The 16,467-nt window shown below is 34.8% G+C and overlaps 1 protein-coding gene across 3 annotated transcripts in view; it reads left to right on the top strand.

Moving 5' to 3' along the window:
- LOC121390361 (protein kinase C iota type-like) overlaps positions 1–6,833 on the top strand; it is a 53,498-nt gene extending 46,665 nt beyond the window's left edge. For all 3 annotated transcript variants that reach the window (XM_041522157.1, XM_041522156.1, XM_041522155.1), the window contains 4 exons: positions 1,250–1,375; positions 3,443–3,522; positions 4,713–4,918; positions 6,572–6,833. In XM_041522157.1, the coding sequence (XP_041378091.1) occupies positions 1,250–1,375; positions 3,443–3,522; positions 4,713–4,918; positions 6,572–6,659 (500 nt within the window). In that variant the 3' untranslated portion in view covers positions 6,660–6,833. The remainder of the gene's footprint in view (positions 1–1,249; positions 1,376–3,442; positions 3,523–4,712; positions 4,919–6,571) is intronic.
- Positions 6,834–16,467: the final 9,634 nt, after the last annotated feature.

Below are 16,467 nucleotides of genomic sequence, written 5' to 3'. Positions count from 1 at the left end.
GCTTGTCAGATTAAACCACTTGAACTGTAAACCAGGTATGATTCTTGACTGATATTGCTTGTCAGATTAAACCACTTGAACTGTAAACCAGGTTTGATTCTCGACTGATATTGCTTGTCAGATTAAACCACTTGAACTGTAAACCAGGTTTGATTCTCGACTGATATTGCTTGTCAGATTAAACCACTTGAACTGTAAGCTAGGTTTGATTCTCGACTAATATTGCGTGTTAGATTAAACCACTTGAACTGTAAACCAGGTATGATTCTTGACTGATATTGCTTGTCAGATTAAACCACTTGAACTGTAAACCAGGTTTGATTCTCGACTGATATTGCGTGTCAGATTAAACCACTTGAACTGTAAACCAGGTTTGATTCTCGACTGATATTGCTTGTCAGATTAAACCACTGAACTGTAAACCATTCTCGACTGATATTGCGTGTCAGATTAAACCACTTGAACTGTAAACCAGGTTTGATTCTCGACTGATATTGCTTGTCAGATTAAACCACTTGAACTGTAAGCTAGGTATGATTCTTGACTGATATTGCTTGTCAGATTAAACCACTTGAACTGTAAACCAGGTTTGATTCTCGACTGATATTGCTTGTCAGATTAAACCACTTGAACTGTAAACCAGGTATGATTCTTGACTGATATTGCTTGTCAGATTAAGCCACAGTGTGTGGTTGTAATCATTGTATACAAAAGTCACTTTAATTCAGGTAATGTATATCAAGTTGTGAAGTTGTGTAGTTAATTACAATGCAGTACTTCCACATTAACAGATTTAATGTTTTAATTTTACATTGATTGTTAGTAATTGATCTTTTACACATTAAGGTTTGTTTTTGTTGCTGGAGATACTAATTATGATTGTTTTGTCTAATCAGTACTATAATTAATCAAATAATTTACAGTGTAATCACAATAATTGCTGCTGTTTGTCATATAGAAAGTATAGTCATAATTCCACAAAAAGCTAATTCAATAATAGAGTAGCTTGTTTCATGGACCTTCATTTTGACTGTTGGTTAAGAAGTCATGTACATGTACATGTGTGTTATTTCAACGAATTTCACCAACTGTTAATAGTGGGGTTTTCTGTCTAGCATTACCCCTGGAATTAATGTGTATATTACAGCTTTACACAAACTGTCTAGTAAGAAATTAGCATAAATATTAACAATTTGACACTAATGTTTTACAAAATAATTTTGTTTACTTTTCCGCTGTTTTTGTTTAGATTTTGGAGTTGACTGGTGGGCATTGGGAGTTCTCATGTTTGAGATGCTGGCTGGCCGATCCCCATTTGACGTCGTCGGAAATGCAGAAAACCCTGATCAAAATACGGAGGATTATTTATTTCAGAGTAAGACCAGCACTGCAGACAATATTGTTTTACAAAAAGAGAAATGCATCAAAACAAACTAATTTGTAGAATTTATTTAGACTTGTGTTCACAAGAAACTACTCTTTGTTGATATTATAGTGATTTAAAAACTACAGTCTCCTTAATGAATATTTTAAAGTAGGAGTCTTATGTGACTAAGCACAAAGTTTTTATCATTTTGGGAGATAATTCACAGCCCCCTACCCCCCCCCCCCCCCCCACACACACACACACACACATGTGAAGACCATTACTAGTCCCTGTGCTTGTTGACACACAAAGTGACAGGTAAGAAAACATGCTAAAATATCCATGATACTATTATTTATGGCAGTTAACAATATTTATAAATACATTTTTTGTTACTTACATATTATTATTATTCATTGTTTATCTAAGAATTGACCGCAATTATTTTTGGTTTCATGCATGTATGAACCGAAAAAACGATGTGCACACTGTATGACTGCGTAGAGTCATACAAAATAGTTTAACAATACATAACTGAATTTATTTTGTTTAGCTTTAAATACGCCTATAGTATTGTTTGTGTAAATTTCATTGATACTTATATCGCGTAAGAATGCAAACGTTTATTCACTATTATTTGAATCAGGTGATTTTTTAAATATGTCATTTTGATAAAATACGCCATTTCCTCTAGCTAATGTGTGCATTTTCACGGATAATTTTTTGTTATATTAGAAGGAATTGTCCTATTCGTGTTTAGTTTATATTTGTGAATGTGAATGAAGGGAACGTGTCAAACATTTACACATTTGAGGGAACCGTTTAATTTTTGTCAACAGCTGTAGAACAACGCTTTCTTTTGCCACTGACCGAGTCTCATTTCATTAGCGAAGAGGTGTTTTTTTAATTATTGTCAGTTGTGTATACATGTCAACTCTGCCATAGCATTTTCCATTAATTTATCGTATTAAAAAAAGTGTATCCAAACAAATAAGTCACAAAGAATATACTTAAACTGCTGTACATTTTTCATTGGCATTTGAGTACGTTTTGTTTTGGATCCAAGTATAACCAACCTGTCACTTCATGTGTCAACAAGTAAGCTGACTTTGCTAGATGTGATTTTTCATGTTACATTTTGTTATTGCTAAATAATAAAATGCTGGGTTTAAAAAAAACTAAAAACTAAAACAATTATTAGTATATTTTGTAAAAGAGAAGTTACTTTTTCAACAACCACTAGCAGTGGGTCTGGAGTACCTCCAAAAAAATGCTTTAAAGTCGGCTGAGCACATATGTGAGTACGATATATTAACCTCCCAGACCCCCACCCCCAGCCCCACCCCCCAGCAAACACGCCTGCAATGATAATATGATCGAAAGTTCATGTAAATAGGAGTAATCATAGGTTTCTTAACATGAACTGGGCTTCCAATTCTATAAGGGTTTGTGTATGTTGGTGTGTATGTGTGTGGTTGTCACACATTTGTACTGACTGGACAGTAGCTTGAATGTCTTCTGGTCTTAGCCTGCAGGAACGGCCAATACTGAAGTTGTAAAGCAAATTAATTTTAAAAGACATGGGTGTTTTTACACTTTTTATTTGACATACTATGGGACTAGGAAGGATACATACACAATATAGAACCAGGTAAAGCACCCACAACATTTTTCTTGCCATTGACGCTGTAACATTTTCAGGGCATAATGCATGTAAATAGGGCAACCATGGCAATTGGGGTAGGTGCCATGGTGAAATTCGAATCCTGATGTAAAAATAGCAAAATGACTATAAATGACAACTGATTCGGGTTGCCTCCGAATTGTAGCCACGACTTGAAAAATCATGGTTATTCTTGAATATGCGTAGTGAGACCCTAGCGGCTTCCTGGTCATTCTAGAAATATAATCGTAACTTAATACATCATTTTGAAATTCATGAGTGTATTGTTAGTGCAGTTCACATTTTGCATTGGTAAAAATATAATATGATGGGAAGGTGAGATTGCAACTTTAACGTCAATGACACTGTGAACACAAAATGTGTCCGTAGTTAATATTCTTATTGTGTTTTAGTTATCCTGGAGAAGACCATTCGTATTCCACGATCGCTGTCTGTCAAAGCAGCATCCATCTTGAAAGGTTTTCTGAACAAGGTATGGGCAAACCAAGCAGCACGAATGTTACTGAATTTATTACCATGCAAGAATTGAGTATGTTCATGTTGCTTTTTTATTTAAGCATTTAAAACATCATTTTATTTTCTTCCCATACACATCAGTTTTGAATTTCCAAACAACACAAATTAATAAATTAGAAATAGATTTTTATGAATAAAAACAAACTTATAGCATGACCTTGTTGCGTCAGTTACCTTTTGAAGCATATTTTTAATACTGCCCACCTACCACATATTATATTTTTTCATATTCTCTTAGTTGTGCCATGGGTACAACACGTGGCAACATAATTAAGTAGGCACACCAAGAATTAAAATGTGTTGATAACTGATGTAACACCCCCAGTTAGTAACTGACGCAACACATATTAGCACATACATAATTTTCCATTGTAACATTTCTTTGAGGCATAATGTAAGATTGTGAAATGTGTTAATATCCAAACTAGAATGAGTGCTATAAAAATTTAACAGCGAGTTTCATAATTGCCTTAACTTTCGTACTTGTAAGTTTTATTATCACATTTATGTAAAACTATAGAAATCACTTGTTTTCAAGAACTGCAGATGCCTTCACGGCTTACAAGTTCAAAGACACGTCAAATACAAGTGACTTTTTGTGTTGCGTCAGTTATCCACATTTCATTTGTGATTATAGTTGCTCTGAGATTGTATGCAATGAAATATTCTTTTGACATGACTTTGGCACAACATATTTATTGCAATCAAAAAGAGACTTAAGAATTTTATTGAATACTTTTAAAGAAATAAAATATTCAAAATGTTTAAAATTGTCCGAATGTTGTGTTAGTTACCGTGGAATTGCCCGGAGCTGAGTTGGTGTTTTTATACTGGTTTAGTAAGCTAAACATTCACATTGAACTCTATTGAACACAGTTTACTAACTTGTTTAACTTGTAATTAGTAATTAAGTCACACCTTCAGATACATTTGTTCTTAACTCTGTCATGTACAGAGATACAGCCAAGAATATGTCATGGTTTGGTTATTTTGTTTTGAATCCTAAAATTTGCTTTACTGACCCAGAGCTTCTGTAATGAAGAATCTGAATTAGACATATATTCGTGTATGTATACTCTGCATGGTTAATGTACATCATCCTTTAATTGTTATTAACTGTGCTGTTTATTTGCACACAACTTTCAGTATCCCAAAGAGCGTTTGGGTTGTCACCCACAAACTGGATTTGCTGATATACAGTCCCATCCTTTCTTCCGAGTAATTGACTGGGAACTGATAGCACAGAAACAGATGACTCCTCCATACAAGCCTGTCATCAAGTCTGACCGGGATCTGGATCATTTCGACCCAGCATTTACCAATGAACCAGTTGAACTGACCCCAGATGACCCGTAAGTGTTGTGTTCAGTACAATGGAGTGGGGCTGGGGTATAGGTCAGTGGTACAGCACTTGTCACATACATAATTTTCCATTGTAACATTTCTTTGAGGCATAATGTAAGATTGTGAAATGTGTTAATGTCCAAACTAGAATGAGTGCTATAAAAATTTAACAGTGAGTTTCGGTCACAGAACCACTCCCCTTAATGGATTCATGTTTTCATCCATGCCAACCAGTGGCTCATAACTGATATATACTGGTATGTATTGTCTTAGTTATGGGGAAGTGCAATTTAGTTCCTTTCTTTCTTTACCGGTAGAAGTAGCTTATGTAGCGACAGCAGATTTCATCTCTTTTTCTCGACCAGATGTTGTATAACCATGTTAGACACCAAGTAGTCATAGATTAAATGTGCTAAACTATCATCATTCAGCTTTTTCACAATAAAAGGACCAAATCATGATTCAGTATGTTATGAAATATTGCGGCCCAACACATCACTGTTTGATTTGTGTTGTGCATATGGGTCTCCCCTAACTGTGGTGAGTATTTCAGGTCTCTCATTTCTTTCAAAATCGAACACTGTCAATTAGTGTGTCAAATTAGGATACTTTTTGTCAATATAGATTTCCATTTTAATTTTCACTGAAGTTATCCTTTTGTTATAAAAATGTGTTGAACATGTTTTATGTTAAAATGACAATGGTTTGCAGACGATTCATTTCTCTTTAAAATTGTAGTTATTTTATAAAAATTGGTTATCAGGTTCAAAAGTTATTGCAATTTATGTAAATTAAGTCTTCAAAAATTAAATGAAATTAATCATGTTACACTGAATTTTCTCACAAATACTTTATGATTTAGGAATAAAAAGTGTAATATTTTTAATGATACAAAAACTTTTAAAAAGTAAGGCAACTTGTAGGTTGGTTACAAAAAATCTATAGTGTCCATAACCATCTAATAATTTTTGACATGATAAAAGAATTCTACGTCCATTTGTGGTTTACAAGTCAGATGTATGGAGAGACTCTGCAAGGTAATAGAAATGTGAAGTAACTGAAGGATTTGAAAATAATACACAATGAATGTAGATTTGTAGTGTCTGTAACCTTTCAAAAAGCATCATAAATTTAGATACTTTACAAAAAATACCACCAGCCACGGTGGCATCGTGGTTAGGCCATCGGTCTACAGGTACTGGGTTCGGATCCCAGTCGAGGCATGGTATTTTTAATCCAGATACCGACTCCAAACCCTGAGCGAGTGCTCCGCAAGGCTCAATGGGTAGGTGTAAACCACTTGCACCGACCAGTGATCCATAACTGGCTCAAGAAAAGCCATGGTTTGTGCTATCCTGCCTGTGGGAAGCGAAAATAAAAGATCCCTTGCTGCCTGTCGTAAAAGAGTAGCCTATGTGGCGACAGCGGGTTTCCTCTAAAACAAAAAACAGTGTCAGAATGACCATATGTTTGACGTCCAATAGCCGATGATAAGATAAAAAACAGTGTCAGAATGACCATATGTTTGACGTCCAATAGCCGATGATAAGATAAAAAATCAATGTGCTCTAGCGGCGTCATTAAATAAAATAAACTTTACTTTTTATGGGTGATATTAACATAATCAGTGGATGTAACTAATTAATTCATTTATTTTGCAGAAAAGTCATAGACAAGATTGATCAGTCTGAATTTGATGGCTTCGTTTACGTGAATCCACTTCTGATGTCCATGGAGGACTGTGTGTGATACAACTAGCAATTGTTAAACAAGAAGCAAAAAAAGAAGTAACAGTGACAGACAAAGCTGATAATACCTAGTCGTAATGAAGAACATTACTCAAACATGCATTTCCAGTTGTCTGGCCACCATACTCAAGACATAACTGAATGTTTTTTTTAAATAAAGACCTCCCTGTAATAATGAGACATCTTTGCTTCATGAAACCTGTGTTTTGTATAACCTGTTGTAGAGTGGTATTCTAAAACTGATAATTATTTTGAGTGTAAAATGTGACAGGAGTACACATTTTGTCTTGCTTGATGGGTAGAATATAGAATAAACATTTGCATCATTGCTGGTGGCTCATGCTAAAAATTCATGTGTGATATAGATGTTATGTGTATAAATATTATTGCAAAATAATACATTTTCAAAGCAACAATACGCCATTTCAGGGTTACTAAAGCTGTTCTACAGGTTTGTGTAGATTATGTCCTGAGAATGTAAAATGTACTGGTCATCTTTAATTTTTTTTTTTTCACTAATGGAAGGATCCATGCATACACACTTCTCCAAGCATTCCATCTATTGCAGTAGTACATGCAGTTTAATTACTTGCTATGTATTATATACATGTATACATGCAAACATTATTTTTCATAAGAATAGGTTCGGTTGTATAAGGTTGATTATTTTATTTTATATTTTTTAAACTTTTTTTTATTATAATCATCATCATCATCATATTTGATGTTTTTTTCATTCACTTACCAGGGTTTCTGCCAGAGGGTAAAACGGGTATGGTGCCAAATTGTTTTGCAGATTTAATGTTTTTTTCATTCACTTACCAGGGTTTCTGCCAGAGGGTAAAACGGGTATGGTGCCAAATTGTTTTGCAGATTTAATTTTTTTAAGTTAACCTTTTTGAAAAATTAATAACTCTTGTATGAATTTCTTAACCTTAACCCTAAAATTCTGTCGATTGTGGTTGCATTCAACACACACGTTATAAATATTCAATTCCATAGCGCCATACCCAAAAATGTCTTTCTGGCAGAAATACTGCTTACATCAAAGTGCAATCTTTTGTCGGTCATTGTTTTACCTGACATAGTCCAAATCAAACCACATTCCACGTGGGGCTTTCCTCATATGGCAACATTAAAAATATTTCAGTAGGTAAGCACATTTATTTTATTTTTTAAAATATCACAACACAACATCTTGGAAAAGTAAATATTTGTAAATATAGGTATATAATTTGTTTAAAAAAAAAAAATTGTGTGGCATAATTTTGTATCAGTTACTCCAATGTTTTGAACTCTTGGGAGTTTAAAACTCAAAAATAGTAAAACTGCTTTAATTTAAGGATTTTATGGTAAATTGTGCCATGGTTTACAGGTATTGAATTTGGGGCCTTTTGGGTCTCATAATTAAATTATACAGTTAAGTCCCAAAATTCTGGATTTTCTGAAGCTGTGATTATTCTCAGCCTGGTTCAGTTGTGTGTCATTTGAATGTGATACATACCTTCCACTTAATTATCAGAAACACATTGTGTTTGTTAATTTTGATTCTGAATTGTTGTAAATGTAAAAATAATAGTGAAGATCTTAAAATAATTGATCAGCATTACTATTATCTATCCTATTTTAGGAATGTTTTAGAAGAGAAAACAAGAAATATTTTTAATAGAAAAACTATCGAGGTCGCCGACAGTCACTCTTCGCACCCTTGTTTTGGCTTCGTACACAATAAATATAGCGTATCTTATCGTAATTTCAATTGAAATCCATATTTCGTAAAAAGTACAATTTTTTAATAACAAGATTTTCTTCAAACTCATCCAGGTGCATTAATAATATTTGAACAAAAATTTCAATAGCAATTTTGCATTGGAATTTTTCCAGCGTTCTGAAAATGGAAACGTCATGTACCCAGTTTAGTGTTATTGTAAGGAGATGTAAAGTGACGTCATCCAAATTCATACATGTAGTTAGCTGTATTATTACAATGCTTCGCCACATTAAAATAAAAATTGGTCTACTAACCTTGACCCCTGTCAAAATTCTATAACCAGCAGACGACACTGTTTACAGGTCGGTATGTTTTTATTTTTCATAATTCTGGACAAAATATTGTTTAAATTTTAAAAGATGAAAGAAATAAAAAGTACCTTTTATTAAATATATCATATCAGAAACTTACCGTTGGATAAGTTTTATTTATTGTGTACAAAGCCAAAACAAGGGTGCAAAAATGACATGTCATTGACCTTAATTACATGTCCTTTTTTTTTTTTCTTCCATTTTACTTTGTTGCAGAACCACCAATTGCAATTTTGTTGAAATAAGTGGGTTTTTTAAGGTGGTATTTCGAATGTTGTAAATGTATGCTAATTCACTCTGGCTAGTCAAATATATTTGCAATGTACCTGTATTTTATTTTTTTACATTGCATTTTATAATGATGAAATTAAACAATCATGGTTAGTGACCAGGTTTTTGTTAATGTTGTGTTCTTTCTGAAAATCGATAAACCAAAAAACTGAATAAAGACCATTTATTGAATTAGTCAAATACAAATTATAATCATTCTATTTACAGACATTAATTTTGGTTTTACTGCAGAAGATATCTGTTTACCGTCATTGTTTCATGTGCCAATAAGATTGATTGAAACAGTAAAACCACCATTAACATCTTCTGTGGTCAAATGCAGAGGTTATCCCCTAATGAAGAACAAGCTGACATGTTGATTTCTTATTCTGGGGTGAAAATTGTATGTGTGTTAGGGGGAAACGTTTATATGTTTTAAAACAAGGTTGTGATGTCATTATTTCTTTCTTCATTCACCTCATTGTTCGGATAAATTGTCACAGCTGAGTGAATGCTGAACAAACTTCTTGAAACATTTGACAATTTACATGTATTTGTAGTATTTTTCTTGCTGCCGACAATAATAAGTATTTTAAATTGTTGTGTTGTGTTGCATCGTACTGAAATGTGGGTTCAGTTTCTGGTATGTGGTCATGGTTAAATGTTGCTGCAATCTTGTTTATTCAGTAACTACATGTACTTAAAATATTTCTAGATAAACGTTTGCTAATTATACATGTATGACATTTAACAGTCACCTTTCTTGACCTTGAAAGTAGAATGAATTGTGAAGGATTTTGTTGTGTGTTCATTCAAACCTTATCAGTGGGTTGTATCTTAAATAGCTACTTGTGTTTAGAGACATCCTTTCTAGTCTTTCAAAGCATCGATCACAGACCAAATGTTTCTACGTCCTTGACTTCAATGCATTTGACCCAGTTATTCTTCAAGCTACAGCAAATAGAACTCTTCTGGCTGGCCTAGCAACAGTTGTTTTTGCATATTTCAGACTTTAATCATATTCAAAACAGGTACCACATTCTAGAATAGGTAATAATCATCGACCATATGCTTGTAGCATTTTCACTTTCCTTGGTGAAAAATGTGAATATGGCAATTTTTTAAAATCTGGTCAAATTCATGGCTTCAGGACAGCATGTTACCATTGAGCAATAATCTGTAAATATACCAACAAGAAGAGTTGTGTTATTGGTAGGCTAGTTACATGAAAGAACAAGCTTTCAGAAAATCTCAGCTATATGATTGTGTACCTATAAACGTTTTGACTGCCCTTCACATATAATATATAGTACAAACTGATCTGTATTAAGCAGCCATCTGTCTTTAAGAGTCATCGTATGTTCTCCCAAATTGTTTAACATAGATTGCATTAAACTTCCTGCCATCATACTATTCTTCCAAATTTTATTATTATTATATTACTATCTGTCTGTACTAAGCAGCCACCTGTCTTGAGAGACCATGCTTGTTCTTTGGTCAGGGCTTGAATTAACAGCTATTAGTCGCAAATGCAACCATAATTTTACATCTGTGCCTGAATAAATTCTGCATCTGCCGAAGGCTCTTATTCCATTTTTATTTCTAATATACACACACTTGTAATAACCTCTATATATTTATAGAAGGTATTTCACAACAACAACAAAAATATATATATCAATAAATGTTTGGTGTATGCCAAACTTTCGTATGAAAACACTGCTCTGTGTGTGTATGAATATCCAGAAAGCCTGGATGTACAGAAACAAGTATTCTACGCACAAACTAACTTTTATCCAGGAATACCATACAATATTTTTAGAGGACTGTCAACCTTCAACATTAATTTTACTTGGTTTTTTAATGTACTGGTTGTAGTTGAACCTTTTTTATAAATGCATGTCTGGCTATATTATAATTTTCTTAAAATGTATGTCTGACTGATATAATTTTCTTATAATAATGTCTATCTGTGCTGTAAACAATAATCTCTTACTATGTACATGTATGCTAAAATTTTCGTGAAATGTATTTCTAGCCAAGTTATAATTTTATTTCTAGTAAATGTATGTCTAACTATGCCTTAGTTTATAAATTTACTTTAACTGTTATAATACCAACGTGTACAGTCTGTATATAATTATCAAGTCATTAAACCTTGATGTAGAGGTAGTATATTATTTGCACACAATATTTGTCAGATATGCATTGTGATATTTAATAATCTACATATCAAATAGCTTCATATATACGTGCTGTATACAGATTGCCACTTTAGGTAGAAATAAAACATTTTTATAAAGTTTTGTCTCATTTTGTTCAATGGTTTCCTAAAATGTTTCATATCTAATGATAAAAACAGATTTGCACAGATTGGCTCTGGTTTTTATATACAGTGGACTGTCTAAACAGGATTTACTTAGGATGAAATATGCCGGTTTAGACTGATTTCGTTCAGTTACGGTTCTTGCGATATAGTGATCAGAAAATACCAATGTAAATAAAAAGTCATATTCACCCAATGTTTGGACTACATGTATGTGTAAAGACATCTGAAAGCAAGGCTGAGCAATGCTTGCTTTAATGATTGGTATAAACCTTTAAGATATTTGCATTTCTGAAAAAAAGAACAATGAAAATTGAGATAAACAAAATACTATCGTCCATCGTCAGTGAGAAGTGCGACAAAACTTGAATTTTGAAAGTGGGATATTAATTAACATCCAATATGGATTCCAACATTTGACCATAATAAAAAAAATGTGTTCAAAGCAGAACACATTTAAAAACAAGCAGTGCCACAGACCAAAGTTCTTAGGAATATCTATGGCTTGGATAATGAAAAATGTGTGCGTGACGGATGTTACTTCAAAAGGAAATGGGTAAAAACCAACTAAAGTAAAGGCAGCCTTTTTATAGGAGACTACTAATTATAATGAAAAGCATCACATAATTGTGTGTGATGGATGTTACATTGTTTTCCACTGACATAAAATGAAGTTCTGTGTACAAAAAAGCAGTGCATTATCCACTGCTGTGATGATGAAGGCATTTTAATGTATGGCGACGATCATGATATGGATTTTGATTAATTTTATCTAAACTTTCACAAACTATCAATAGTATCTTATTTATTTATGTCCTGCAATAGCCTGCATTTATTCAAAAGGTAAAGTTCATCTAAAAACTGTCATGTTGAAGACAAACACAGACCTGTCTCTCCTCGACCTTCTTACGTTTTAAGGATCAGGACGTGAAAAACTGCACAATAAAACAGCAACTAACCCAGCTCCCTGTCTCTTCAAAGTCTTCTTACATTTCATAGATTGAGACAAAAAAATACACAATAAAAGTCATTCACCCAGCTCCCCGTCTCTCGCCAGCCTTCCAACGTTTTAAAGGGCAGGACGTGACAAATTACGCAATAAAACCGACATTTAACGCAGCTCCATGTTTTCCCAAAGCCATATTACGTTTTAATGGGCAGGATGTAACAAACTGCACAATAAAATAGTCATTAACAGAGTTCCCTGTTCCTCTTCAGCCTTGTTACGTTTTAAGGGTCGGGACATGTAACAAATTACAGAAAATCTTTCCTGTATGAAATTACACAATAAAACATTTATGTTATGTAAATATGATAATGTTAAATTACTTGGAGAGACTTCTGAATTACCCCCCCCCCCCTCCCATTTATTGCTTTAAAGAGGGGTTTGTTTTTCAGTGGGGCTTATATAGAAAAGGGTCTTTTGGGGGGAAAGTAATAAGAATTTTTGTTTTTAATTTTAAATTTTTTTAAATCAATTTTTTATTTTATTTTAATGGTCGTAACATTCCTTTCACATACTTCCTACCTTCCTTTCTTCTATTCAAACAATACAGCAATGACTGACACTATTTTTTAACCATAAATCACTTACCTGTATGAAGGTCTGAACCCAAGCGGTCAATGTGGTCGGCTTGCGAGTCCTTTGCTTAACAGACTCTGCTAATGAAGAAGTTGTTTGAAACGGTCAGTTTGTTCATTCATAGCCAGCCTTCCAACGTTTTAAAGGGCAAGACGTGAAAAATTACGCAATAAAATTGACATTTAATCCAGCTCCATGTTTCCCCCAAGCCATATTACGTTTTAAAGGGCAGGATGTAACAGATAAAATACAACAAAACCGTCATTAATCCAGCTCGCTGCCTCTCCCCAGCCTTTTTGCGTTTTAAGGAGCGAGACGTAAACATTGCACAATAAAAGACATTTAAACCAGCTCCCTATCTCTCCCTAGCCTTCCAACATTTTAAAGGGCAGGACGTGACAAATAACGCAATAAAACACACATCTAACAAAGCTCCAAGTTTCTTCCAAGCCATATTATGTTTTAAAGGGCAGGACGTAGCAGATTATACAACAAAACAGTCGTTAACTCGGCTCCCGGTCTCTCCCCAGCCTTTTTGCATTTTAAGGAGGGAGACGTAAACATTGCACAATAAAAGACATTTAAACCAGCTCCCTATCTCTCCCTAGCTTTCCAACGTTTTAAAGGGCAGGACGTGACGAATTACGCAATAAAACACACATCTAACAAAGCTCCAAGTTTCTTCCAAGCCTTTTTGCGTTTTAAGGAGCGAGACGTAAACATTGCACAATAAAACAGATATTTAACCCAGCTCCATGTTTCTCACAAACCATATTACGTTTTAAAGGGTAGGACGTAGCAGATTATACAACAAAACAGCCGTTAACTCAGCTCCCTGTCTCTCCCCAGCCTTCTTGCGTTCTGAGGAGCGAGACGTAAAACACTGCATAATGAAACCAACATTTAACCCAGCTCCATGTTTCTCCCAAGCCATATTACGTTTTAAAGGGCAGGACGTAATAGATTATACGACAAAACAGTCGTTAACTCAGCTCCCTGTCTCTCCCCAGCCTTCTTGCGTTTTTAGGAGCAAGATGTAAATAATTGCACAATAAAACAGTAATTTTCCCAGCTCCCTATCTCTCCCAAACCTTTTTGTGTTTTAAGGAGCGAGACATAAACATTGCACAATAAAACAGACATTTAACCCAGCTCCATGTTTCTCCCAAGCCATATTACACAACAGATTATACAACAAAACAGTCGTTAACTCAGCTCCGTCTCTCCCCAGCCTTTTTGTGTTTTAAGGAGCGAGACATAAACATTGCACAATAAAACAGATATTTAACCCAGCTCCCCATCTCTCCCCAGCCTTCCAACGTTTTAAAGGGCAGGACGTGACAAACTACGCAATAAAACTGACATCTAACAAACCTCCATGTTTCTTCCAAGCCATATTACGTTTCAAAGGGCAGGGCATTGCAGATTATACAACAAAACAGTCATTAACCCAGCTCACTGCCTCTCCCCAGCCTTTTTGCTTTTTAAGGAATGAGACATAAACATTGCACAATAAAACAAGACATTTTACCCAGCTCCATGTTTCTTCCAAGCCAATATTACGTTTTAAAGTGCAAGACGTAACATATTATACAACAAAACAGCCGTTAACTCAGCTCCCTGCCTCTCCCCAGCCTTTTTGTGTTTTAAGGAACGAGACGTAAAACACTGCACAACAAAACAGTTATTAACCCAGCTCCCTGCCTCTCCCCAGCCTTTTTGCATTCTAAGGAACGAGACGTAAAACACTGCACAACAAAACGGTCATTAACCCAGCTCCATTCCTCTCCCCAGCCTTTTTGCATTCTATGGAACGAGACGTAAAACTTTGCACAACATAACAGTCATTAACCCAGCTCCCTGTCTCTCCCCAGCCTTTTTGCATTCTAAGGAACGAGACGTAAAACATTGCACAACAAAACAGTCATTAACCCAGCTTCCTGTCTCTCCCCAGCCTTTTTGCATTTTAAGGAGCGAGACGTAAACATTGCACAACAAAACAGTCATTAACCCAGCTCCCTGTCTCTCCCCAGCCTTTTTGCATTCTAAGGAGCGAGACGTAAACATTGCACAACAAAACAGTCATTAACCCAGCTCCCTGTCTCTCCCCAGCCTTTTTGCATTCTAAGGAACGAGACGTAAAACATTGCACAACAAACCAGTCATTAACCCAGCTCCCTATCTCTCCCCAGCCTGTTTGTGTTTTAAGTAGCGAGACGTAAAAAATTACACAATAAAACAGTCATTACGTTTTAAGGGACAGGAGGTAAAACAATACACAATAAAACACTCAGTAACCCAGCTCCCTGTCTCAGATTATACAATAAAACACTCATTAACCCATATACCAGTATATCCCAAGCCTTCTTACGTTTTAAGGATCGGGACAAAACAAATTGCACAATAAAACAGTAACTGGACGCGATGAAAATGAAACAAAAATGGCTGCCCCCAGTTAGCAGGAATAATCACGTTTTTTTTTATTAACTCTAAAATTACGCATTTTTCATTTCTTAAAATGTCAGTATGCTTTGGCTTGTACAGGTATGCATCTTTCCAACTCATACAGCTCATGTTCGAGTTTACTATCTCTTTAAAATATTTCTAAATCCAAGATGACCACCATGTATAAATCCTAAATATTTACCATACACTTGACTTACATTGTACTGGAAAACATAGGGGCACAAAAATAAATCCACACTGCTCTATGGTAAAAAAAATGTAAGTCTTTCGAGTGCATTCGAATGAGCTTTTGTACCTCTTGTATCATTTAAAACCCAGTTTTGGTTTGATTGGCTCATCAGTTTTCCAAGTTGTCTGCATTTTCAGCACATTTTTTCAGGATCTGCAATCAGCCCTAGTTCATATTGTGTACCAAGTTTCATCGCATTTGACTTGGCACTTTCAGAGTAAATTGATTAATTTGTTTTCTTTCTCTCTTAAATTCAGCTTCTCAAAAACATTTCACTGGAAAGAGCCATTGCCTGCTAGGACCATTGACCCAGTTTTTCTGCTTTAAATCTCGCACATCTTCGGCTGATACCCTATCAGTTCTCAAAGTTTCAGATTTCTCCAATAAAACATTTTAAAAACATTTTCAGAAACAAGAGAGAAATAATCCATACCACAACAATAGGGCTCTGCTGCTTAACTGGCTTGGAGCCCTAAATAATCGATACAATCAAAAACCAAAAACAGAATATCATTACTAAATAAAAGTGTGTATTATGTTCAAAGTGTTTATTGTGTTCAATAACTAAATTTCAATGTTGACATTAAAACATACTTGACATGTGTATTTCATTACTGATTTTTAGTCGCACACAACATGAATGTCCATCAGAGCACCATTTCACGTCTCTGGGACAGGTACCAGCAGTTTCAATCAGCTGAAGACTGGCCCAGAAGTGGAAGACCTCGCATAACAACTGCAGCACAAGATCGCTACATCCAGGTTCTGCACTTGCGTCACCGAACTGCCACGGCAACGAACACTGCTGGACGCATACCTGGTTTGAGAAGGGTGTCTGCACAAACCATTCGGCA

This window comes from Gigantopelta aegis, chromosome 15 (assembly GCF_016097555.1).
Source record: "Gigantopelta aegis isolate Gae_Host chromosome 15, Gae_host_genome, whole genome shotgun sequence".
Lineage (NCBI taxonomy): Eukaryota > Metazoa > Mollusca > Gastropoda > Neomphalida > Peltospiridae > Gigantopelta > Gigantopelta aegis.
Note: the sequence above shows the minus strand (reverse complement) of the source record. Positions and strands in the feature narration are given on the sequence as shown.